General features: G+C 38.5%; 1 protein-coding gene across 3 annotated transcripts in view; it reads left to right on the forward strand.

Annotated features, from left to right (window-relative positions):
• shroom4 (shroom family member 4) overlaps positions 1-27,786 on the forward strand; it is a 37,334-nt gene that overhangs the window by 4,273 nt on the left and 5,275 nt on the right. The window contains exons 1-6 of one of the 3 annotated variants that reach the window (XM_043244266.1): positions 6,600-6,656; positions 11,058-11,209; positions 21,092-21,250; positions 21,926-24,446; positions 26,704-26,762; positions 26,905-27,531. In XM_043244266.1, the coding sequence (XP_043100201.1) occupies positions 6,615-6,656; positions 11,058-11,209; positions 21,092-21,250; positions 21,926-24,446; positions 26,704-26,762; positions 26,905-27,531 (3,560 nt within the window). In that variant the 5' untranslated portion in view covers positions 6,600-6,614. Of the gene's footprint in view, positions 1-6,599; positions 6,657-11,057; positions 11,210-19,269; positions 19,670-21,091; positions 21,251-21,925; positions 24,447-26,703; positions 26,763-26,904; positions 27,532-27,786 lie in introns of those variants that run through there. The other 2 variants (XM_043244265.1, XM_043244267.1) reach the window with 2 other exon arrangements.

The following is a 27,786-nucleotide window of genomic DNA, read 5'->3' on the forward strand; positions in this document are numbered from 1 at the left end:
TTAATAGAGTAAATACAGTTTCTTCGATTATTTGATAAAAGGCTGTTTGTTTTGAACGATGTGTTGATTGTGGTGAAGTCCACAGCTGGTTATGGGTGTGGGAAGGATCTGATATGTGACAGGAATGTGAGCTTGGCTCCCGTTGCCTTTGCCTTGGGCAGCGAGGCTTTGATGGTGGGAGAGATATTGGGGTCTTATTGCCTGAGCCCCTCCACCACAAACACTCACCAGTGTTTCCACATGGTCTCTTAACAGAGCTGGGAGTGACAGGACTTCTAATCAGTGAGGCATGTGAGTTAGTTGTGTGTTTGTTCTCTGAGTGAATAGATAAACGCAATAGGAAAGGTTGTAGTGAGGTAGGAACTGACCTGGCAATATGATATTATAATGATATCTTTATGGCGCTATGATAATATTCAAATTGTTAATAACTGAAATATTCTGTACTGTTTTGGTTTGTAAATGTAAATTTAAGACTCGGAATGGTGGTTGTAATATTGTCAAAAGTGCTTATTTTTGTAATATATTATATTTTTGTAATGTAATATTGTCAAATTGTGCTTCACTACTTGGGGATAATTGATTGCATCTTATATTTGGATAGTCTCTATTTTTGATCTGCTTTCATTATAGCCAAATGTTATGTGATGTTAGACAATACAAAGAAAGTAGGAGAAAAAGAGAAAAACACCATTAAAATTTATTATTTAATGAATCTAAAGGTGAATCTGCATTTTTAATACAGTTTGAGGCCTAAATTTACTCCTTTTTAGCTATATAAGTTGTATATAATTTATTTATCATCATTTATTGGTTTTCAACCCTAATATTTAGACAGTTTCAGCTTACTATCAAGCTTATCAATTTTAATATTGGTGCATCCCTAAAAATTCCATTCTTTTGACACAATATTTTTCCCTCTCAAACCTATTGTTAATCATAACATTTTTGGGATTAGCCTGTGCAAAATTGCAACAGATCACCGGCCTACATGGAGATGATTATGTCTTTGCTAATTTGGTATAATTACAAACTTACCGTTTAACCTCAGCCTGATGAAATGCAAGTTTGTGGTTTTCAGAATCTTTTGTGAACACACATGGAAAATGATAATCAGGGAGTCAGTTTTCAAACTTCATCTGTGTTCTGCAGGAGCACTGACCACATCAAACGCTTCCACCAAACGCTTGTCAGCCAACGTCTTATCCAACATTTGGGCTCAACCAGCCGTCAAAACCACTCCAAAGTCTTTGCTCCCAGGGAGGTGAGTCTGAGGGAGGGGGATCTGTGTGTGTGGAGGAGGTTAGCTAAGGGGACAAGGTCATTTCACACACATTACAACCTCAAAAAGCTCACTGTGGCCCTATTCATAAATGGCAGGAAGCTGAGGGATGACAGGTCTTAAATTGATCCATTGTGATGCCACTCCTCTCACCATGTCTGCTATGACAGTGATGGATCAATCCAAGTTAACTTCAGCTCAAAGGTTGCTGACTCTGTGACATCCACCATTGTCTTTTTCGGAAACGAGGCCTGCTATACGCACAATATTTGCAATCGAGGCCATAATGAAGAGCGATGGGGTGATGCTGAGCATGTCAAACTTCCAGACCTGTGCATATTCTTACTTCAGATTGCACCTCATGTATTAGCATGCACATCCGTTGCTCCAGTAACAACCTAGCTCGCCAAAGTAATTTATAGCCATGTGCACTGGGAAGTGGTTTGATGTTCCTTTAATTTGCCTCTTGTTGAACTTTGCTAAAACAAAGACAATATCTGCTCGTCAGGAGGCTTCTTCTTGGCCGCACTTCAAAAATGGCTTCTCACCTCTCGAGGAGAGAGACCGTGTTATGAGAGCACACACATTGCTGTTTCTGGAAGTGCATCAAAAGGTGGAGGTTTTCCCAATGCACGTCTAAAGCAAGATTGATCACTTTGGGATGTTTGTGGAAATGTCCACCAGTGGTGATATATGTTGTCCTGATCGTCTAAAAGATGGGTATTTAAGTGAGTCGAATAAGCTGTACTGAGTTAAGAATGTGATCCAGTAACTCAACAGTAATGGCTGGTTGTTTATCTGAGTGTCATGTATGTGATTAGTGATGTTTTAACACTGACTCTTGGTGAATGTTGGGTTTCCAATATGAATGTCTCACATTTGATAGATCACACAGCCCTCTCAGTTATCAAAAAATATTTGTAATAATTTCAGTTTACTATAAAAACACTTTTTTTAATGTACAACAGCTGAGGAGACTGTTGTGGTTAGCTCTAAAAATGTCAAAAAAGCAACACAAACTCCTATTTCCAGGTCTGAAGTCATTTGTTATAACTTTGAATGCAAATTGTTCAGTATTCAATTGTCCAGATGCATATGCCATTTTTGAATATGTGTTAACTCAAATTAAATTACTACAGAAACATCTCTTAGGTTTCATTAGGTTGATTAAGTGTTTTTATCCCCCCAGCTTTTCCATTTATGGAAGAACTACCCCTTGAAACTATTTTTTGGAAAGACCAAGTCTAGTGATTCACATGTTAGGTGTGTAATTTGTTCAGCTGGGGCATTTTTACGCAGGACGTTTTTAATGTGTGACCCCTAATAGTAATATTTAGGATAATGAGGTGATGTTTGCACTGCTGTTCTGTGAATGTTTAACATTTTGGTATGCGTCTTGACTTTCAAATTAGGTGTTGTTTTGGTCGTATTTCAATGATCAGGCCATGTCCTGCATGCATTTTTTGGTTCGTTTAACAGTTTGAGAAGAAAGTCGATGCAAACAGCATTCAGCGGTTACGGCTGTGCAAGGCAAACAAATTGAGGAATGTGATCAAATGTTTCTCCACGGAAAGGCATTTCTTCCTCTTGAGTCTCCTTGAAACAAAACACGTGTTATAAATCACACACTGTGTGACAGACTAGATGATTTTGAGTGTATTTTTTTAAACTTAGATTTATTTGCAATCATTTTCACCAAATATCTTTATTATATTTGGTCATTTTCTCCTGTGAATATAGGTCACTGGCTGTTGATTCAGTTGCAGTGGTGACCCATGGCTGTGTGTCACACCTTTAAAAGTCTCTGAGCACAAAGGAACTTTAGACTTAGTTGGGTCGCAGCCGTAGCTCAACACACTGAGGTAGCTCTCTCTCATTTTCCCCTCAGCCTGAGCCTTGAATGAAGCCTTTGTCACCCTCTCACTCACTCTGTCTCACCCACCTTTTCTCTCTCAGCCTCTCTCTCTCTTTCTCTTTCCACCCCCTCTCTTCTGTCTCTCCTCATAAATGAAGGAGCTAAAAGCCAGCAGTGATCTTCTCACCCACTCTGACCTTGAATGCATCCAAGTATGTCACTTTTTCAGGTTCGACTGTGTTCCCAAGGTCTTAACTCTTACTTAGAGCAGAATCTCCCTTCCTGTGGTTCCCATCTGTCACTCCCATCTCCTCCTCGTGTTTGAGATCAGGGCAGCTCAAGGACAGAGGTGTTCCAGCCTGCACCGTTGACCTCAGATACTGAAGGAACACGTTCTGATAAGCACTTTGTTCTTAGCGGGGGAGCTTTGTTTCTGCTTTGCCGTAGCACTGAGGTGTTTTCTTAGCCCCAGATAAACCAGTTTTGTGTGTGTGTGTTGGGGTAGATAAAGGGGACTTCAGTGGGGATAAAACATCTGTCAGTCAGTCAGTCAGTTGGGTTGTGTTGTTGAGTGGAGGCTCAAATCCTTGTCCAACAGTAGACAAAAGCTGTGCTGCAGAGGAGGGGGTTACTCAGGGCTTGCAACCTCATTCTTCTCTCTTTTATGAGCAGCAGAAGGCCACAACACAAGCATGGGTGCTTGAATACATTCACTGACCACCAGCTTACAGAGCTTTGAATACAAGCGCTCATCAGTCCCTGTTGTGTAGCTAAAATGCCTCCATGAATGAGAAGATAACGTGTAAGTCAAAGCTTAATTAAATTTAAACTTTAGACATTTTTCGGTAAAGTCAATGATGTCAAATGACGCATATGTAATTGTTTCAGTTAATTAACTAAATATTAATTTACAATTCACAAAAGTTATCTGGAAAAAATAAAAGTCTCAAAATGGCCAGGTATCAATTGTTTTATTGGCCTGCAGTATTTATATGTAATCTGCAACATACCCTTTTAATTTTTCTTTCAAACTACAGTCATGTATGAAACGTCTTCTGATGCCATGAGGAAATGCACTAGCAATCTTTTAAGATTCCGTGAATGAGATGGGAAGTTTCCTGAAGAGGATTTAGGTGGGAATGGCAGCTGTTAGGACTCGTCTTGTGGAGGCCACTGGCGGATTTTGGGCACTATGGGGTTTCCAGAGTGACCCACTGACTCTGCTTTTGATTGCTGTGGAATGAAAGCAAAGCCTGGGATAGCTGTCTGTGTGTGTGTGTGTGTGTATATGTACTGTATGTGCGTCAGGGTATGTTTGTGTTTTTTGAATGGATGTTCCGAATTGCATTCCCCCAAGATTTTGGCATTTGGTATTAATTTTCACATTGAATATGTATAAACACTTGCAGGGGAATAAATTGCTATGCAGTGAGCCAGTTGGGAACATTATTATGTTTCATGCAAGAAAATACGATTAATGATAAATACATGGAGTGTTTTTAGTTTTCCTGAGGTCTTAAGTTTCCCTTCATGTTATAATAGCTCAGGATAAGTGTTTATTCCAGCTCTGATTTTATTGGAAACTGCATTGCCTAAGACTTAACTTATGTACACATGCATATTTAGGTCTGAATTTCCCTTTGGCTGACTTTTAGAAATGAACTTAAAAGTAAAATTTAGTAGGAACATAGACCCTACTCTGTCCTCCTCAATGGATTCTTTTTCTTCTGGTGGGTATGCGTTTCTACAGATACATATGACTTATTTTCAGCTCTCTTTCCTTGTTCCAGTTGCTGTGACGTCTATTGTTGTTTTTGTCAGGATAATTGTAGAGCAAAAGAGAGGCAAAACCCCACAATTCATAGACCCATAGGGCTCTATGAAATGCGTTTTATATCAAAAATACCCCCATTTTTTTTAATATGTATTTTTTTATTTTTATTAATTTTCCATTTTAATTTTTGTGGATTCCATTTTTTCTATTTTAATGTCGATTACATTTTAACAGTTAAATTACATTTTATTAATCAGAAAGCATGTCTAATTAAAATCATGAAACATATACAAACAACAAAACAACAAAAAATTACATGTTACATATCCTCACCGTATATTTTTTTTATTGCTACCAATTTCTTTGTGTTAGCGTGTCTATTTATTTGAATGCATAAAACTACTTATTTTTCTAATTTTTATGTACATATGGCATAATGACTTCAAATTAAACCGGACCTTTATTTTGACAGGTTTATGTGAATACGTTTACAGTTCTATGTATGTGATATGACTGTAGTTTTACTCAAATCAAACGTTAAAATGCCCCTGAAGTGACTCTCAGGGCAGTTCTAGAGATGCTGTGTGTGTTTGTATCCTCATTTAATAAGACTGCAGACACTGAAAACACAGCGAGCGTTACATGCTTTAGCATGTATGTAAACAAACCGCACCCTTATTCATTAACGGAGATTGGATTCATATATAAATAAATTTTAAATAGACTTTTGCTGATTAATATATACAGATACTGGTCCATATCGCTGTCTGATTTAAGTGTAATTACCCACTTTTGATTAGTTCATTAAAAAAATTATGCGTTAAACTGAATTCCATTTTTCATGAGTGGATTCCGTCTGTGTTTTCCGCATCATGCCTGGATGTCTTTGTCTCACACTCTTCACCATTATCTTACCCTTTTCTTTCAGAGTCTCTTCAGTGTTAAAATCTGCTGTTTTATTAAGAGTCATGTATGTAATTTGGCATAGGATATATAGTAAAAAGTAACCAGGTCAACCTTATTCTCTGGAGCTGATTTTGGTTTGCGTACCTCTGGCTGTTTTCTGTTCGTGGTTTTCTGACTGGGGAAACCATTAAGGCATTGATAAAACAGCACTTGTTTTAGAGTTCTTGGACAGCCCTCCTCCTCTAAAGGTCCCACTGGAAAAAGGTGAAGAATTACTGCTGAAAAATGGCGATGTCCAAACATATGTTGTAGGTCTTGTGAAAAATGTTATGACAGGTTCCTTTACAAATGAGTTTATTCAAAGGCTGAACACTCCCAGATTAGTGTCAGTCAATGTGAAAAACTTATTCCACTTTTACAAACATAATGTCATAAAATACAGCTTGATATGTCCTTTCTGCACTCCTCGCGCTCACTCTCTCCTGTGTTTCCTATAAAACTTTTTTCCCTGTATTCCCTGCGTTCCTTTGCTGCTTGTGGGATCGGCCATGCTTGGTAAGAGCCTTCAGCTCAGACGCACCGTTCTTCTGGCCAGCTGTGGCACAATGGCGGGCCGTAAGCCAGATTGGCGAAGAGCGACGCCCTGTTATTTATAGAGCGATAGAGGGGGTGACCTCATGCCGCCAGGGCTAAAGCTGGGACTGGGAGACAGGGAACCCATTCTTCACTGCTGCAGAGGCCCACGGTCCATATAGACCCTTTACTCTCCGCAGTTTTGGTTTTCACTCATATACGTGATGAATGCGAGAACTGATGTGATCTCTGAAGTATTGATGCAGGTAAACCTTTTGCATTGTTTTCAAATGTAACCAGAAATGATGTAACAGTCTTTTGCATGATTTCATGGATTTGTGAAGCATTATGCAAGGTAATATATTGAACATTGAAATGAGCAGCAGTGGATGTGTGTATGATGCAACAAAAAATAAAAAAATAAAATAAAATAATAAAATAATAAATATATATATATATATATATATATATATATATATATATATATATATATATATATATATATATATATATAATATTATATTATACTATACTGCAAATATATTTGTTAAAGGAAAAAAATAAAGTAAACAAAGTGGACGTTCGCCCTTTGTTTTATAAATGCATATTAATTTTCTTGTTGGGAATGATTCATCCATGGATGTTTTGGTGATGTATATTAGGCTTCTCTAGTTCTTTAGCACTGCCTGTTTCTTAAAACAAAGATTTCCATCCATCCAATCAAAAACCAATAGATAAATTTATGATATTTTTTTTAATAATTTTGTGAACAATACAGAAGATTCTGTCATTGCTTTCAATACACTGCAACTTTAATAATGATTAAATTAATTTTTGCTTGCTTTTAAATTGAAACAATGCATCAACTGATCACCTTATTTTATTTTATTTTTTTCATTTTATATACATTTTTCATCTCAACAAATTCTGGTAAATATTTCTTTAAAAATAATGTTTTAATATTAATTTTCTTATAAGTAGTAGTAGTACTATCATTACATTACAATGATAGGATCCTAACTTATGTACCGACTCAGAACTAGAGTGCTCTTTCTGGGTTGTTTGCCTATTTATTACTGGATTGAATGCAGTATGTAATTCTAGATCAGCCCACATTTCCTTTTGTCCTGAATTTAGCAATCATATTGTACAGGGAGAGGTGAAGATTAGCTTGCTTCATCACTGTCCGACACAAACAGACATCCCTCCCTCCTGTGGTCTCAGAGCTTGGGACTGCAAGTGCATTTTTCAGTACACTGACAGCATAACTAGGAATAGCCTCTCAAAGCCGTTATTGTATTAAAACCATTCCCATCATGGGACTTATAATTTTCGAGTCCTTCTCTTGTAATTTAAGGCGTTTCTCGCCTCCTCTAGCTACAACTCAGACCGTATTTTATCTCAAAAAGGAGGGAGTGGAAAGTAGTCACAGTGGTGCCGTTTGTTTGCTGCAGTCTCTGCCCTCACTACTCATCTCGGGTGTTTTTATAAACACAAAATACTCAGGCAGAAAAGTTCCCCTAACATTCACCTCCTCGACTGTACTTTCCAGCAGGTCACGTTTAAAGAATGGGTACGGAAATTCTTATTCATCGCATGGCATGTAAGGAGTGGTCGTTCCTGAGGGAGATTAAAGCAATGGGGAGACCGAAAGGGATTTGTCACGTAGGACTGTTCAACCTTCCATAGAGGTCCCTTTGTAAACTTTATTTCACGATCGCCAGGGAGCGGTGAGCCGGTGCCCGTGCCCAAGCCAAACAAGCACTCGTGCACACACACACACGCACAAACGCACACACACCCACACATACGGGTCTGATGGAACATAGGTGTGGTTGCAGTTATTTTTATCAAGCCTCAAAGGAGAGCATGAGCTCAAGGGAAAGAAAGAGTGGGAGAATGAGACTACTGGGTGGGCATACAGAAAAGAGAGAGAGAGAGTAAGAGAGTGAGGGATAGAAGTTCAGTGAGGTCTGTGTGGTGTGCACCAGCTGACGTTAATGGTTTGACAAAGTTCATCTAAATAATCCAACGAGATCTGAGAGCGAATGTTCATGGATGAAATGCCATTACATCATGGCCCCGGGTACCCGTTAAACAGATTTAGTGGAGGACAGCATCTTCTTCACTCTCTTTTTATTTTGGGCACCGGTCTTCCTTTGCAGGGAGTTGTGGACGTTCTGAGCGCTTTGGCAGCTTAAGAGGTAAGACGGTGCGTGTGAGGTTGTTTTATTGGCAAGGGGGCACTCGGGAATGCCTGCCAACTATGCAGATTTGTTCTCTTTGTGCAACAGTGTTACATATCCTGCCATAAAACATACTCGCTATATGAGGGTTACCGGGCTTTTCCAGTGGAGTGTGTGCAGCAGATTGGGTTTTAGGGTGGAAAAAGACTGTTTGTTTTGAGTTTAATGAACTAATGGAAGGTCAGGCTGAATCACTTCTCTCCTGCACCAATGCACCTGGAGAACATACTGTATACCGGTTTCATTTAGACTCGCACAGAAGTTTATTGGATTTTCAGGACAAATTCAGGCCTCTGAGATGGAACACATATCCATTCAGTTGAAAACCAAGTGGAAAAAAGTTATTCAAACAAGTGTCATCTGTGTTGCATGTACAAACAAACACATGCATCCTCTCAGAATTGAGAAGAAGCCCCTGTGGTCCAGGCTGAAGGGCTTTGAGGATGTTGATTATAGTATCCCATGGAAACAGTCTGTTTGCAGCAGATGGGAAGGAGGGATGGAGAGAGAAAGAGCAATGTCCTTAGCGAGGCTGTAATTGTGACCATACATCCGAATAATGTTTCCATTACATGCAACCAGCTATTTTGCATCTTAAACCAGCAGAATACAGGAGAAAGACTGCAGGCCTCATTCACTGAAGAACAAGACAGTCATTCAGTCAGCATCTCTGAGTGATGTAATTGCACCGATCATTTCATTTCATCCCAGGAGGTTGCTAATGTTAACTCAAGTGATCCAAAAGACATTTATGAGTCCCTCTTTCAGTCATACATTTTTTAGTTTTTCTGTCTTGATCTTTTCTGTTTCGAAGAAACTTCTCTGGTCTCTAAGTATTTTCCCCTTCAGGTCACCTAAGTTGACTAGCTTCTGAATCAAAAAGTTATGCATTCAGCTAGAGGGTATTCTTTTTAAACGTGACAAAGTCGGTTTAAACATTTTATCCTGTCTGAATTCATTTAACAGATTTCTGCAGATTTTCCCACAAGATCAGCAGAGAAAATGCTAAAACATCTTCAGATTGTGTCTGGACCTGCTTATGAGACAAAATCTGAATAGTTTGTGAAGTATGAACTCTGCCCACATCCCGACACTCATTGTCCCCCACCGAGCATTTTATTCTGGCCGCATGAATATTCCCTTTATGCCCCCTCTGGACACGTTCTGTCTTTGATCTTCTCAAAAACCACACTCAAATATTCCTGCGATGCTCACCGCATACGCACATTCACACACACAACACATGTGCATCTGTTTACTCGACAATGCAGTTGGCATTGGATGAGTCTTACAAAATGGTAAAGTGTGAACATGTTTCAGAGAGATTTGGTTTCATTGTTGAAACACTTGTTGTAAGATGATGGCATGTGTATCCAAAGACATTTGTTTTTTTTACTGGTTCTTCTGCAAAATAAAGAAAAATGATGCTACATCAAGTTGCATGGTAAACTCAGCAAAAATACAGTTAAAAAGCGCTAATGTATCTACAGTAAGCTTTTATGATTTCTTGTTTAGTTTTACATGCATGCCTTTGGCAGACATTTAACTGGAACATAGGGACATTTGCATTCAAGCATTCCCTGAGATTTGAACCTATGATTTAGCAAGCCCCATTCTCTGTTTTAAATTACATTAGATTTAATTTTATAATCGAAGACATTTAGGAAAGGGAGTATTCTGTTTATAGCATATATACTGTATATTGGTTAACTATTAATACTCTAGAAAGAATATAATTTTTGGGACTGAATTTGGCCTGTAAGCTTATAGTTTGAATCCCCTGGTACCTGCTAAAAAGAGAAATGTGACTTTAGTCTGAAAGCTTTGTGGCATTACCTCTATGTTTTGATGGTAGGATTTGTTTAAAGAGAAATGGGATCTAATGTAAGACCTAATATGAATTTGATACTCTGTAATGCATGTGTCTGCCAAACATTAAAAGGTGTGCGTTTATGTTGGAAGCTGAGATTTATATGTGCGTGATTGTGTGTGTTTTGACTAGGCTAATATTTTGTGTATGGGAATTACATGGCTTTGGAGCTGATCTTTGACCCTTTGTCCTATTTTATGTAGGAGGGGCTCTAATGGAATAACTTGGTGTTGTGTGTCTGCATGCGTGTATGATGAATGACTGTATACATTGAATGTATATTTGACCTCTGACCCCCTCTGTCCTGAGTTTTTAAAAGAAGTAGTGGTTACATGTTAAATGAACAAGGCCGTGTGGATAAACGTGATTATCTGTAAGTAAGTTCTGTCAAGTGTGTGTGCTTCTCTGGTTTAAGAATTTAACCTTCAAGTCCTCCAAGTGGCCTTTTTTCTCCAGAAGACCTCCCTCTGTGATGTGTGTGTGAATGTATATGACACATATATAAATATTATATTTAACCTTAAACCGTTTCTCTCTGTCTCTCCTTTTAGATAGAAGAGGGAGGAAAGGCAGCTCAGTGTAAGAAGTTGAGAGTGGGGGATGAACTGGTGAACATTAACGGCTCTGCTCTCTACGGCTCCCGCCAAGAAGCTCTCATCCTCATCAAAGGTTCTTACAGGGTTCTCAAAATCATCGTCCGAAGGTACGCAGACACACTTATGCTGACTTAAAGAGCAGTACCGTTTATAGTTGTCTGGTGACTTTTCATACAAGATTGAGAATTTTATATGAAGGCAAATACTTCACTTCATAGGCTACATTTCAGGTACTACTTTATTAACAGGGAGCAGTGGACCAATTTTTCACCCTCAAAAGTTTGCTAACGTGATTGCACCTTTCTAGCAAAACTGCCATATAGTTGCAGAAACACAAATGCATATATGCTGACTTCTGGTGCGGTCACTTTTACCATTGTATGCTCATATGTTTTTGCACTAATTGGTTTGTCCACAGTGTGGCAACACTGGCCAAAGCTGTTGTTTCGAAGACAGAACCAAAACAACAAGTGATTTGTGTGAGAAGATTTATCCACAATTTTTACGTATGCATAAAAACAGCGAAACATTTTGACAAACGCACATATATACAAGTTTTTGTTCTGTAAATTTTCGCAGTCGAAGTCCATCCAAGACAGTTGTGTTGTTTGTCCTGCCTGTGTAGTTGCGAGTATTTGCTGCGTTGATTTGAAAGTGACTTCTGTGTCACAGCTGCGTTTCATACTATACTATTGGCAGTACACAATGACTATTGGCTCACAGAATGTATCAAATTTCGCTAATGTGGTCACACAACTACCTAGAGGATGGGACCAGAATATTCAGAGGAAGAGGTTCTGCACAGCGGTGAAATCCACCAGTAGCCTCTTTTTATGTGTATTATGTGTATGTTGTTTATTTTAGCTGGCGTGATGCGAGCTGACGTCAGCAGATTTTGGCAGACATGAGGGTTTTGTCACCCGTGACTGACACACCCTGTTTGACTCAGAGTGGCCTGATCCAGGATCAGATCTTCTGATATCACTATGACTCCTAGTTATCAGGAAGTAAGTGTTTAAGCTGTGTCCAGGTCAGAGCTAGTCGCTTCGGTCTGTCCACGGGGGTTTTTCCCTCAAGCATGTGGACAGTCAAAAGTGTCATGTGACAGTGCCTCACCGTGGCTGTGTGCAGAGACGCAGACGACGTGTCCAAACAACACATACACACACTCACAAACATGTAAAGAATTTTACTGATGCATTCACTTGCAGTTTGTGATAAATGTTTACCTTTTATTGCTAGATTTATGCGTGCAGGGTAAATGAGGTGCTTGGTGTGTTGTTGTTGAGTCTGGACTGGACGTCCAGTCGGCTGAGTCCAGCACATTCCAGTGTGTTGAGGCCTCACTGCATTAGCAGCTACCAGACGGCTGAGTGTACATCCCACACACCTCCCTTTTTCATCTTCTTTATTCTCTCTCACTTATTTATACTGTCCTCCCTTCTTCCTGCTCTATAAACCCACAATCTCCACTCTTCGTTCTTTTGAGCAATAGTTTTAATGGCTTTTATACCATAATTATCCGTCTTAAATATTCTGAAACCTCGCTAACCTCTCAACATTATTTAAAAGTTTCGAATTTTGAAACCACTTAATATTCTAGAATATATATATATATATATATATATATATATATATATATATATATATATATATATATATATATATATATATATATATATATATATATATATATATATTTCATCTGTAGCATCTCAACAAACTGCAGTATAACATTTATCATAATTATCCTCAATGTTGATCTGTCACTGTTCACCGTATTTTGTGATATTTTACATACAATTATATAACATTTTTATCATATGCATTTCGGGTGTTTGCGAAATTTTAGCTTTTATCTATAGTAAAACTAAGAATTCTGAAGCCAGTATAACTTTTATTTTAAAGCTGTTGAATAGTTTCTTCAACGCTTTTACAATCTCATATGCCACACTGTAGCTTTAATATTTTTTTTTACTTCTATGACTTAATTTTATAATCTTCTCATTCTTCACTCTCGTTCTCAACCTCTCAAACATCCTCTAACCTCCTCTGTATTTATCTTATCTATAGTAAATAAACAAATTCAATATGCTGTTTATTTTTGTCCAACCCCTCGCTCAAAAGATACTCAAAACACAAGAATTCTCCCAAGATTTCTCACAAAACATAACCTACTTGAGTGCACTTAAGGTATGAGATGTTGGAATTGCAGTCTCAGACTGTAAACATGCTTTTAGTCAAAGAAAAATCTGAACTTTTAAACCTCCAGGTTTAGGATAGCCATCCAAACACCAGCTCTGCAGAAGTTAGCCACAGAGTCAGAGGTTCAGGAGAGAGGGAGAAGAGAGGGGTGTAGAGATGGAAAAAATTCCTTTTCTTTTTACATCCGTTTATTTGGCAGTATGTCAGATATGCTGCAGTCTTAGTGTTATTACCCTGCCTGTGGTTTCCCTCTTGCTGTGGTTTTTAGGCACATGCTACTCTCTTTGTGTGTGTGTGTGTGTGTGTGTGTGTGTGTGTGTTTATTTCATTTTTATTTTTTGTGGGTTAGTTACACCAGCGGGACTGTACCTTCAAGGCCTCAGATTTGACTATTCTGTGTAGATCGACTATTGCTCTACAATTTGCCTTTTTGTACATATCGCCTGTTTTTGTATAAAGCTAATCAGACTAACATAGGCACATCTGTGTCATTTAAGGACGGTACAGTTGCCACATTGTTTTAAATCATGTCTCTGTATTGTGAGAACATTCAAACAGCTTTACTTAACCTTTAGCCAAAAAACACAATTACATTTTTTTTTTTTTTTTTTTGCATCATCTAAAAAGGTTAAGAGATGTTAAGAGGTTTAGTGCAGTTATGTTTTGTGTGAAAAAAGAGATTCTATATGGCTGATTTATAGCTCAAAGAATGACTGTGTGTGTGTTCATTTTTGGACGTCAGTAAAGGTCACATGCATCACGCAGGGCTCATTTCCACCTCCATTTAAAGGCCAAGGAATGTATGACTATTCAGTTAGCACCAAGATAGAGATGTTTGTCTATGTGTGTGTTTGTTTGTGTTTAATGCCAACCTCCCCGTCAATCATTAGAAATTGACCTGAAATGGGTTTTTGCAGGGTGAAACATCTGATCTAACAGCAAGGATCCTAATAAGCTTAGGAAAACACAGCATAAATAGATACTATGCAAATAAGCATTAGCATGTAATTAAGAGTATGGTAATATAACTACGTTTTAATAATTTTAAGACTTACTGGGTGATGTATTGGTATCTATTATCTATATTTTTAAAAAAGAGCTGTTGTGTTATGTGCTGTACAGTTAAAGGATGTTTGTGGTGTGCCGTGTCCAGAGACACTTTGTATTGTTTTCCTGCACACACACTTTCTATTGTTTAGCGGCAGCAGTCTGGAATGCAGATTTTTTTTTTCTTTTTTTGCACTTTATTCAACTTAAGATTGCACAGTTTAGTGCAAAGTTTGTCTCTTTACCTTTTGAGTTGCATACTAGTCTGGTACTAAAATGTATATTATATGCAGTTGATTTATTAAGGTTATCAAAACCCGATGTGCTCTCTCTGAAGGTGTGGTGCCCATCTTGCCACAGAGAACAGTGTGCTTCTGAAATTTCTGGATGTCTGGTTCCTCATAGTTCCTACTCCCACTTCCTGTTACACATGCTGACTGTAATAGCAGCTTTAGGAGCTAAGCTGGGAACCATGGGACAGAAATGTTTATTTACAGCAAATAACCATTGTCAGGGGTGGAAGAACTGTTTTGAAATGCGTATTTTGTCCCTGACTCAAGCCAAGTCCGAAACACAGACCATATTTGGACTGTAAGCATATAGTTTTAAGAGATTCGGATTCACACACACATGTTCAGACTTAAAGGAAGGGTAGGTCTTTACAGGAAAGCCACGTGAGGGAGGGAAGTGTTGCTGTCTTGCTTTGGCATATCCGTCTGGATTTATTGAGGAGTTGGCACGTTGGTTCTACACCATTTGCCAGAGAAAACTATTGCACTAGATCATTCGTACATAACAGCATTAATCTTAAAAGTGCTGTGTGTAATTTCCGAACATCTAGTGGTAGCAAACTTTCTTAAAGGGGTCATATGCTGCCATTTCAAGTTTTCTTTTCTCTTTGGCGTATTACAAACTCTTGATAAGATCCCTAAGGTTGCAAAACCAACGAGAAGCTCTTTATAAAAGTTAGAATTGTCCAGTGTTCTTCACATTATCTTCTTTTGTGTTCAACAGAAGAACATCTTGCTGGAACAGCATTAAAGTGAATAATTGATGGTAGAATTCTCAAAATGTCCTTTAAACCAGCCCAGAGTGAACGTTGTTTGAGCCAGAAATTTACATTACATGTTGGGCTGCTCAAACAAACAAGAATATTTTAAAATTGTTAACACTATTGGGATGAGGAAAATGATAAATTATATGCATTACATGTTTTAATCATTACCATTTTCCATGTCTCAGTATTTTTGGTAGAATTTAAATTAGAAAAGAGAAGTTAATAAATGACACATTTAGCCATGTGCAATTCACGTTACAGGAACCAATTCCTGTAATGCACTGTAAGAAGCCAACTGGCCAAACAGTGATATTAAAGCTGTAAGCACCAGTGCTTTCATAAGGAACTAAAGTGTGGAGAGCCACTTCAGTAATCATCTATCAGAGGTCTCTCTGGGAGAAACCCCAGTTGCTCTTCTTTCTATGAGTTTACGATCTTGTGGTTTGGAGAGGCCCTGGAGGAGAGTTCTGAAGGACAGAGATGGCAAACTGAGGAAGCTTCTAGAAAAAGCAGTCTCACGGTAAGACCCTGCCCGCTGCGCTAAGGAACAAGAAAGAACAAAGGAGACTCGATGCCAAAACAATGGACATTCCTTGCATTCCCAAGACCACCACCCCCCCTCCCGACTTTCCACATATTAGGAACAAAACTCTAAGACCTTTCAGATTCCAAAACTTTCAACATGCCAACATCACTGTATGGTGTTAGTGTCTAATATGTTTTTCATTAAAGTTGTGTGCATAGAATTTATATTTTATGGCCTTCTTTGTTGTCTTTCGTTAAGAAAATGTGCACAGGATGAATTTCTGTACATGTATAGTGTATATTAGGGATGCACTGATAATCAATAATTATTTTAATGCTTTTTCTGGTGTTGGAATTCAGTATTTTTTATCTAAATAAATAAAACAACAAAAAATAAATCAAGCTACTGTAACATCAACTTTTCTTTTTCTATCATGTAATGCCCACTTAAAATAGGACAATTTAGCTTCCACAATGAAATATCCAGTAAATAAAATCTATATTGTCTGAAATTAGAGTATAAAATTAGTGAATGGTCTTCTATTTCAGCGGTAGTGGACAAAGATGTTCCTTTTCTTGGAATGTATCAAGTAATCAATCTGGACAGTTCTCTGTGTGTGGGTTTGTCCTTTGGGATTGTATTACAGTCAATTTTTTTTTTTTTTTTTCTTTTTTGTTAACAGGCCCAGTAGCCAGAATGTCATGCCATAGTTCTCGTCATGGTAAAGATGTTTTGTGATATAACTCTGATATGCTGGACATGTGGACAAGATGTAGGCCATCAGTTAGATTAACTTCTGTTTAGTTGCCAGGGAAAGTGTAAACAAACTGTGGTGTTATCATTGGTGTAAACTGTGAAGCCCTGTGAACTGCTGTGCATCTGTTTTAACATCTGTTGTTGAAATTTTGTTAAGACTGAGTCGACAGACTTGCGTACTTGAGTCCATTCATTTTATGCTCTTGTGATTAATAGGGCACCAAGGTCATGAACTGGCACATCTCTCTGCTATGTTTTCGTATTCAAAATAGTTAGGAAGGGTTTGATTATAAGCTTTTAGGCCAAGATGCATTTTTACATGCGTTCTTAAGATCGGAGTGAAAGAGAATCCAAAACAACAAACAATCTATTGTGCTAGAGAGCACAGCTCATGACTGCTCCCTTCCTGGAGTGGCTTTTTCGTTGTGGCCTTATTGGTAAAAGCCTGGGTGATTACATGGAATGCAGCCTTTGCGTCTCGCTTGATGTTTTCAGGAAGCAGGCATCCAGAGAACAAATGATGCTGATTTCATGAATTGAAAGCAGAAATGTTTTTTTATTATTTTATTTTATTTCACAGAATTACCTTGCATATAATTTTCTAAGGCTTCGAAATTAATAGCAATACATACACATGTATGAAATATGGTGCAAGGTTTAAAAATACATAGCAGCACCGATACTTTGAAACTATTTTGTGGTTTATTAGCACAAAGAAATTGATTTTGACAGAGAAAAATATGATTTAGTTGTATGCTACAAATCTCTTAATAATTTCCTAATTTGATATGGACATGGTATGTTATGCATTCCTTAAAATACATACAGAGGGGACTGGTAAAAGACTATGTGTTCACTGCAAAAGAAAACAAATGAGGTTTGCAAACATATATAACAGTAACTGCATAATATATTCATGCTGCAATGCATGTTGGGAAGTCACCGTACAAAGCGCGACATTTTAGCAATATGAAATTATTTGATCTGTGTTTGACTAGTCTGGGATAATTATGTTGGTCTGGCAAGGGTTTGAAGTTTTAAGAAAACAGCATTTCTCAGTATTTGAGACTCAAAAGGTTAAATATACTACAAAAAAAATTCCATTGCTTTTTTTACAGTGTTGGTGTGAAAAACACAAGAGAGGAAGGATCTTTGACCAGAGCACAGCATGCAGTACTATAGATGTGTGTGTGTGTGTGTGTGTGTGTGTGTGTGTGTGTGACCAGTGTTTCTCATAATAACCAGTGAGCTCACGCCTCAAGATATTATCATTTCATGGTTTAACAACCCTTCTTTGCTATCACTTACAATCTGTTATTTCGTAATTGAACATGCTAGCATAACAGAAACTCTGTACCTATAATGATTTTAAAATGGTTTTCCTTTAAGGGCTTAACCCTGGTTTAATGGCTTTTTATGTCCGGAGTTAATGTTCCAGACACTTTGTGGTCAAATTTGTGATGTAAAAGATAGTCTGCCCCTATTTACTTATACTATGGCCTACTTACATTATGGTTTACACCTCCATATACAGTACACTCTCAAATATTTTAGTTCATTAATGTGTGCTACAATTACATAGCATTTAGCCTAGCATATTTCCACAGATGGACCACAGACCTATTATTGAAACCCCTCAATTATTCAATGTGTTTGTCCAATCAATGTTTCTATAATCTTACAAAAACTACAACGGAATAGAAATATTACAGTGGAAGTGTATGGGTACCAAAACTGTTTAGTTATCAACATTCTTCAAAATATCTACTTCCGTTTCCATCCGAAGAACATTTTAAACGACACAAGAGTGAATTATTGACTACACAATTTTCATTTGTGGGTAAACTGTCTCTTTACGATTGACCGGGTTAACGGTTTCAACTGAAGAGCCTATTAGTGGGAGGTTGAGCGCCATTGTAATTTGTCCTGTGCTTGATTGTTGGGTTTCTTGTATTGTCAGTGTTGCAGTTGTTAATCAGACTGACCCCATTCTGACTTTCATCAGCCCTTCTGATTAGAGCAGGAAAAGCTGTTTATTAAGCACAGCTGATATGAGTTAAACTTCATTTTATTTTCTCTCTGAGGCAGTTGTTGGAATAACAAAACGCACACTGTTGCCTCTCTGATGTGCTTTGCATTGTTGTGCTTTCTTCGCTATTGAAAAAAAGCAAGAATACATGTACCTGGCCTCATGCCCCCAACAACAATGCACCGTTTCAATCATTTCGCCTGGTTCAACCAAATTGTTTCCCGTTTTTTCACATACAGTATATCCTCCTCTGCTCTTTCTCTCTCTCCACCCCCCTCACTCTCTCACCACTACTGGCCGAAATTGACTGCTCTCCCAGGGAGACAGGAAGCGGCCCTCACATTTTTCCCCCATTCAAACAATAATAGGAGAGAATGCTAGGTATTATTTTAGCAGTGGCTTGCCGCTTTATCTCCCCCAAACATAGTTTCCTCTTCGTCTGAGCACCGCTTCCTCTCTCCCTAATGTCATTAGAGCGAGTGAGTGGGAGGTTGTGTGTGTGAGTGTGAGTATGTGAGCGAGAGAGAGAATATGCTGTTTAGTGGACTGAATGTTTGGTCTTCAGTTGTGACTTGAAATATTGAGAGAGAGAGAGAGAGAGAGAGAGAGAGAGAGAGAGCTGCTGTTTGAGAGGGGAAGTCGGGGGGAGTGTTTGTCTGTTAATTTTTTCCTGGACTGGGAATCTGGTCAGAGCCTCAGGCTGCCTCATTACAGCTAAATGACCACCAACCTTCACTCATGTGAGCGTTGAAGCCGTTAGGGTCCTGATAAAGACTGACCACTCACAGCAGATACAGCCAGAACTCAGGGATGTTCTTTGACTCTAAACATCTACGGACGGTTTAGATCTCAACTTCACCTTGAACCTGAAGCTAACCAGTGTTGGATTGAATTAATCTCAAAATATTCCTCTTACTTTGATTACATCTGGAGTTATCTGAAGTGTTGTGAGTATCTGAAGACATTTCATACTGTGTAGAAAAGTGCGGGTCAAACCAGCAGTAGTTTCAGCCTGGTTTCTCTTTGGTGTATTTCACTGGATCTGTACTGCCGTGCTTAGGCAGTATGCAGTAAGGACAGAAACTGAGGGTTTTTCTGCTTGTTTTGTTTTAAAACTTTAATTTCCTTAGTAATTTTTCATGTTTTTTTTTCAAAATCTGAGTAAAGTTCACAGAAAACTCACAGATCATGTTCTAATAGACCTGTTTTCAGTTATAACCAGTGATCTATATATAATCTATATTTACTTTTGCCTTTAAATAGCTATACTTATAGAGCCTCAGATCAGCTTGGTGCTAGGTTTAATATTTTTTTATTAGATTGTAAGTTTTATTGGATGAGCGGTCTAGAGAAATCTAGAATTTCCTGAAATTGCTAAATTAATTAGAATTAAATGTTAATTACATTTATTGTTTGTGGGTGAAATGAACGAAGTGATTACGAAAAGAGGCATATTTCGATTCCAATGTACCAATGTGTGTTTTTTTTTAGCCTCTGTTTACTAAATGTCATGTGTAGCAATAATGTTTTAAACTCTTTAACATGTATTCATGTGTTGTATCACAAGAAATATTTTTTTTTGCTTACAACAACCTTATCTTGCAATAACCACACTCTGAGAACTGCAATTATATAGCTATTATATAATATACATTATATACATGATGTAAGATTACTTTTATTCAGCAAGGATGCATTAAATTGTTCAAAACAATTTTTTATTCAGAAAAGTAATCCTAAATAGATGTAAATAAAAAAAAATAAATTAAACACAGAAAAATGTTCCTTGATCTCCAAATGATTTTTGAAGGACTTCTGTAATCATGGGGAAACACTAATAATAATAATAATAATAATAATAATAATAATAATAATAATTATTATTATTATTAATATTATTATTATTATTATTATTATTATTATTATTATTATTATTAGACGATAAGCCATTAAAAACCTTTGTTCCCCCAGGATTTTTATTGTTATCTGGAATGTTTTGGAATGCTGTACTCCTGTCAATGGGAATAATGCGATGTACTTTAAACTTTGGGCCTTTTTCCATTTAATGTTATTTTAGAAATTAATTGGCCATTATTTTGCTGTAGATGCCCTGGAAAGAACCTAATTTCAGAATCTAGTGGATGGCATGTATAGAAGAGTTCCAGATGGCAACGGCAAACATATTTCCCTTGATACCTCTATATCTGTATATGTTTGTCAAGACTGACACTGCTTTGTAGTATAGGGTCTTTTCCTCACTCTTGAGTTTAGTGGTTTCCCGATTGTGGTTTGCTTTTTGTCAGTAATTGCTACTTAGGAATTTTACAGTGATGTTATGATTTCATGTTCACTTACGTCTCTTCGAGCAGGCGCAGTGTGCCAGTGATCCGTCCCCACTCTTGGCACCTGTCGAAACTGTTAGAAGCACCCTGCACTACGGGCACTGGTGATCCTTCAGATGGCCCCCCGGCTATGCAGCTCCACTTCACACCTCTCAGTGTACCTTGGCACTCCGGAGGTGACAATAGGTTGGTTTAATAGTGGCTTTTTAGCATTTCAGTTGTTTGAAATAAATATAATTGTACTATTATACTAATAGCTTTAACAGGTCTTTGTCTCTGGGAGAGAGAGGGATAGATCTTATTGTTGAATTAGGGAATTTTGCTTCCAGAAAATTTCACAAGGAAAACAATCGGAGAGGAAGCTGGTGATCTCATGTTTTATGTCAACATGCTGCTTGCCGGATGCCACCACTATTTTCAGATGTATGACTCAGACATTCTTCACAGATCACCAGCAAAGTGACAAAAACACACAAGAAAACCTGTAGTACAAAACATAGCATTGACCTAAGGGTCTAATCTTTAACTTTCAACTTCAGCATGTTTGTTTTTGGGGGATTTGTTCTTTGTTTGTCCTTTGTGCTTTTCTGCTGAAACTGTGAAGCTTAATCACAACACCTGTAACACAAAATGAAAAGGCCTATATGATTATCAATTTACAATAAGATAGTCAAAAGACTAATAATTTGAGACAAATAGTTAGCACATGCAGTTTTTCTATGGCGAGGTATTTTTATTTGTTTTACTGATGGAAAAATTAGGCTTACAATGGGAACACACAGTTTTCAGTTCTTTTCTTTTTTTCATTGAATTTAGTTATCTTTTGATTGTGATATCGTTCAATTCTGTTTTGTTGTGCAGTGAGCTGTCCATGCAGTGGGGCCATATCTCCAGGCACTACAGCACAGACCGCAGTAGCTCAATAGGAAGTATGGAGAGTCTGGAGAATCCTCCCAACCAGGCTTACTACGACAGTCAGCTCTCTCCCATTGATCCTGTGATCTTCAACAACAAACGTGACTCTGCTTACAGCTCATTCTCAGCCAGCTCAAACACATCCGATTACACTGTTCCCGTCAAGCCTGAGGATACCAACTCTATGGACAGTCTTATCCAGGGTTTTGGTTCTTCCTGCAGGTATCCAGACGGAGGCCAACATTGTGCCCCCAGTAGCCATGGAAATCAGCAGGAAGAGCATGTACACTCTAAGATGCTGTCTGACAGAACAGAGGCTAAAGTCCGACCCTTGTCCTACAGCTGTGAGGAGGAACACTGTGCACCACCACAGCCACCCAAAAGAAAGGACAGTTTTAGGGCTACTAGAGGCCAACCAACAGATAAACGCTGCATGTCTGCTCCTGTAGGCATCCCAAGTATAACCAGCTGCATGGTTAAAGATCAATCCCAAATCCAGGAAGTTCTGACTGGTAGTGTTTATTTGAATGGAATAAAAGACCATGAGCAAGAACGTAAAAGATGTACTGTTGAACCCTATTACACCTTCAACTCCAAGACAGAGGGAGATAGTAAAGCAACTGACAGTGAGAAAAAACGCCTGGAGAGCTATTCAGAATCTGAGGTGGCATCTACACCTCCTCTCAGTCCCGTTATACAAAGGAATAGGGATGAGAACTTTGATGCCCAACCAGAATGTAATATCCTGTCAGTAATGCACAGACACAGTGCACCTGAGAAACTTCTAGCTTCTCAGCTGCGTATGATGGATTTTACTGGAGACAAAAGTGATAATCGTGCATCCCCAACTTGTCAGTGGTCACAGTCGCCTATTTATCTAAATGATACTAGTCCACATACGGCCCAGGCCAAGTGGGGAGCAAGTAGATGTTCCACGCCTGGTTCAGTGGCAACCTCCGAACTTGAAGATCCCAGGTTAGAGGAAGATCCTCTAGATTCTGGACAGAATCTCTGGGGGCAGCCCAGTAATGTCTCTGGAAATTCCACAGAGAATGGTTTCTCCAATTCTAACTCTCAATCCAGTGAGAAGAGCTGTGGGTCTGTAGGTGCTAACGTACATGTGGACACTCTCCTGAATGATAATGGGCGAGAAGGGAGGGTAGATGATGGTAACATCACAAAGGAGTCACAGAAACGTCAGTTCCGTAGCTCCAAGTCACGTCGTAGAAGTGAGCGTTTTGCCACAAACCTCAGAAATGAGATCCAGAGGAAGAAGGCCCAGCTACAGAAGAGTAGAAACTCTTGTGGTGAGGAGACTGTTGAAGAAGAGGTTGCAGATCTCAACATGGAGGAAGTAGCCCCTCCAGAGCACCAGCAACCCAGACCCCAAACCTTTTCAAGCCCTCTTAGTCCTCAGACTATCCAAATATCCAAACAGACACCTCAACAAGATAAACCCCAAACTGAGGAACATTCCAGAAACAGGGCTGTGTGCTTCCAGACATCTCAGACCCAAACCCAGATCCCTCCAAATGCCAGACAAGTGTGTGTGCATGTGGTGGAGGAGATTGCACCTGCAGGTAAACCACGGAGATGGCGCTGGACACCAGAATACAAGCTTCAACCAGAAACTGAGCCCTCTGAGAGTAAGAGAAATGAAGCTACTGGACAGGTGTGGTCTGGGAAAATGGGATTAACAAGAGGGAAGACAGGTTCCTCCAGTAGTCGTTTAGGTCGATCAGACGAGTGTGATATCCCTCCCTTTGCAGACCGCAGGAGGTTTTTTGAAGAGACTAGCAGAAAGTTGAGTCAGTCTGTAACAAACTTGTCAAGCCTGACAAGTCGAAATCAGAGACTAGAGAAGCAGAGTAGACCGAACCATCCATCCTCACCTGAACCTCTTGAAATGGCCAGTATACTGGGCCGGAGGAGGTTTTCGTATCAAGATGTGCCCTACGTCAACTCACTGGACCCTGGGAGACAGTTCATGAGTGGTCAACAAGACCAAGAAAAATTGAGGGAGAGGCTGATAGAGAGAGAGCTGGAGAAAGAAAGAGCGCAAGAAAGAGTCAAGGAGCAAGAGAAACTTAGAGAAAAAGAGAGGGAGAAGGAACGATTAAGGAAAGAGAGGGAAAAAGAGCAACAAAGGGTAAAAGACTGGGAAGAGAGGCAAAGGCTATTGCAGAGGGAACAAAAAAGGGAATCTAGGAGAGAAACTGTTAATTCTGAACACAATATGAGCGGTGACATGGTTCCTCAGTCTTTATCTCACGACGCCGGTCGGAAACAGCCACCCAGTCCTCAGGTTCCTTCCTCTCTGCAGTCCTCTGATCATTTCTATAGCACCACTACCACCAACATCCAAAAACCTTGCTCAGCGTTCCACCCAGTGACCACCCAGCACAATCAGTTTGATGACTACTATGTGGATCCATCCTACAAGACCAGGAGCTACACCCAGTCTGAGGTAAGATTGGGAATTTAGCATTGTTCATTGTGTGAAATAAGAATTGTGAAGCTTTTCTGATCCAGGCTCTCAGTCAACCCAGGGAACAACTAATATAAAAATTTGATATTTTCCACTGTAACAAACATTATTACAACATATACTAAATTAGCGCTGTCACAGTTTTGCTGTTTACCTGCTTTTAAATACTCTGCAATGTCCTGGGTTTACTGTCTTACTTCATGGACCCCAAGGGATTTGCTGAATCATGTTGGGGGCAAAATAATTAGGTAACTTTATGTCTTCAGTCAAGTGATTACTGTAAAAAAAAATGTGAAGGGTTACTCCACCCCAAATTGAAAATGTGTTTTCATTAATCATTAATCTACCCCATGTCGTTCCAAACTCATAAAAGCTTATATGTCCTTTGAACACAATTTAAGATATTTTTGATGAAAACCGGGAAGCTTTTGACTGACCCATTGACCGCCAAGTAAATAACACTGTTATAAGGTCCAGAAAATGATTTAACATTGTCAGAATAGTCCATCTGCTATCAGTGGTTCAATCGTAAGGTCATAAACATCATGTCTCCTCTGTTTTGAATAATATCCACTGGACACAAACAGCCTATGTGGTTCTGTGTTAGCTGCGACACAATGATATGCTGTTATTTTTCCAAATCAAAGCAAGAATACAGTAGAAAATGTAAAATACAATATTGTACAATGTACAATAGAAAATGTATCCATGTGGTATGGCTGACACAGAACCGCGTACTCTAAAATTGCAGACGAGAAACAGACAAATTGTTGAATAAATGTTTTTTTGTTTGATTTTTTTTTTTTTTTGCATACAAAAAGTATTTTTTCACTTCATAAAATACAGATTGAACCACTGATGGCAGATGGACTATTCTGATGATAACTTTCATACATCCACACTTATTTACTTGGCAGTCAATGAGATGGTCAAAAACCTCTCGGTTTTCATTCACTGGGGGAATACCTTATTGATGCAAATGTCATAGCATGCACTATATATATCCATTGCAAAATGGAGACATTGTTATAAATTATTTATGCAAGTAAGAGCTTTGCTTCTGCAGTTCACTTTCAAATAACATAAATTCATAATGAATAGCCTGTCGATTCACTTGTAATGAATAGCTTGATCCTAAACACAGATGGAAACCAAACACTGCTGTTTGGATGTATGGAAGATGTGATTTACTTTCTTTGTTGTGGTTGTTTTCAGTTATAGGCTCTTAGGAAGACAGTCCTTGCAACCACATTGCGTAAAGTTGCTTTTGATTTCAGTTAAATAATTTTAAAATAATAGCCTGCCCTATTGGAGCCAGAAAGGAACTTCTGTTATCGGTCAAATATTATATATCTTTCTAGTGCATTGATCTTTATGCACACTGTTGGAATCGAATAAAAATGAAACTCTTTATTCTCTACTTGAGCTGTTATTTTAAGACTCTTTGGTATAGTGCCATGTAGATGGGAATGAGACAGTTGTTTTCAGTGTTTAGAGCAGACTTATTTTAATATTAGCATTCATGGAGGATATCTTGAAATTGTGGTCCCAAAAGGCCAAATGTTGGCCAGAATTGTATAAAAACAATGAATTGGATCTAATGTAAAAGTAAAATTGAATATGTATTCCATTGTAACAATCACTAGTCTTAATGGCCTTTGGTTTTTACTGTAAAAGTGTATTAAAAGTTTAATCTTAAATCAATAACTGATAATGTAACTGATCTCCGAGCTATTTTTAGTTCTACGGTTTTAGATCTTTGAGGGCAAATTCAGTTGAATTCAAGGGGGAATTTTCCTTGTTGTGGAATTAAGCCCATGTCCACTGGATGAGAATCAGAGATATCATTTACTGTTGACACTCCCATTTGTTTTTTTGAACCGTATCAATTATTTTGGCAGTTGTCAGATGTTTTGCTCATGGTGTGCTTTTAAAAATCTGGGCTATAGGTGGTTGGCAAAGCAGCCATGATAATGAACCGGTATTTGCATGGCTTCTTAAGATGTATCTCTATAGTACCCTTTTGAAAGAGGCATTTAAATGCCAGTGTTCTTAAGATAACCTACAGTTTCCGGTATGTAATATGCTAAATAACAAGTCAGTAGTCAGGTAAAAATGTAGTTAAATAAATCACCAGTATAGTGTTTAGTTGCCTTTTTTGTAATTTTTTAGTTTTTTTTTAGCAGATTTCATTTGTTGAATTTGTATTTAAATATATTGCAAACATATTTTACAGACCCACCCTGTGCAGGAACAAGCAAAAAAACTAAACAGAAATTTCAGCTTAACAGAGAGGTAAGATTTCTGTTCTTAGCTCAGTCTTAATAGATTTACTTGCCCTTATTGTCCATATTTTGTATGTGTTTTACTTGTTTTATCTGATTATTGACAATCCATTATTTATTAGAAATACAAAATAACATTTCTTATTTCACAGGGATTACTCAAGGTGTAGGAGAGACTCCAAGACAGGAGAGGGTGCTGCTGTTCCTAGTTTCATGAGTCAAGGTGGCAACATGACAGGTGGACACACTGAGCAGCATCTATTTTCACCCCTTAAAAACCGTGCTATGTCAGAAAATGACATTCGTGTGGACACACAAAATTTTCATAGTCACACCAACATCACACCAAGCAGAATGCGTGCATCCACTCTTGGTGACCTGGATGAGAATGGACTTTGTGTCGGTGAGGTAAAGAAGAAAAAAGGCCCCCCGCCTCCTCGTCCACCGCCCCCGAAATGGGATCAGTTCCACAAGAGACGGGCATCACACCATAACCTGTTCTCCTCCCCACCACTCCATAACTCTTCCTCTCCACCTCGACCACAGCCGTGCACATCCCAGGCCCCCAGGGTATCTGAAATGACACGTCAGCGCTCTTATAGTCTTCCTCCGAGGGAACTCTTAGAGAGCCATCATCGCTGCGCTCAAGAGTACTCTGTGGCTCCCCCCAGCCCTGCTTTTACACGTCGGACCTTTAAACCCGTAGCCCTGCCGCCAAGAGAGAGAGACATGAGGAGAGAACTTCATCAACCTTTGCCACAGCCTGAACCATGCACAAGGTAAAACATACCTTCTAAACTTATAAGACTTATTTATGGTATTCCTGTTGATTTCATACAACTAGATAACATTTAATGACTCAAAAACCTTTGCAAAAAATGTTAAGATCTACTGAAGGTTTTCCTTCCAATATTTTTTTAGTATGATATTAGGAGACTTTTATCCAGATTTTTTTCCACTTAATACCAAAAAAAAATATTTTAATGTCTTAAAATATTTTTGTCTGTAATGTTCAGCATGACTGCATTTAATTG

This window comes from Puntigrus tetrazona, chromosome 7 (assembly GCF_018831695.1).
Source record: "Puntigrus tetrazona isolate hp1 chromosome 7, ASM1883169v1, whole genome shotgun sequence".
Classification (NCBI taxonomy): Eukaryota; Metazoa; Chordata; class Actinopteri; order Cypriniformes; family Cyprinidae; genus Puntigrus; species Puntigrus tetrazona.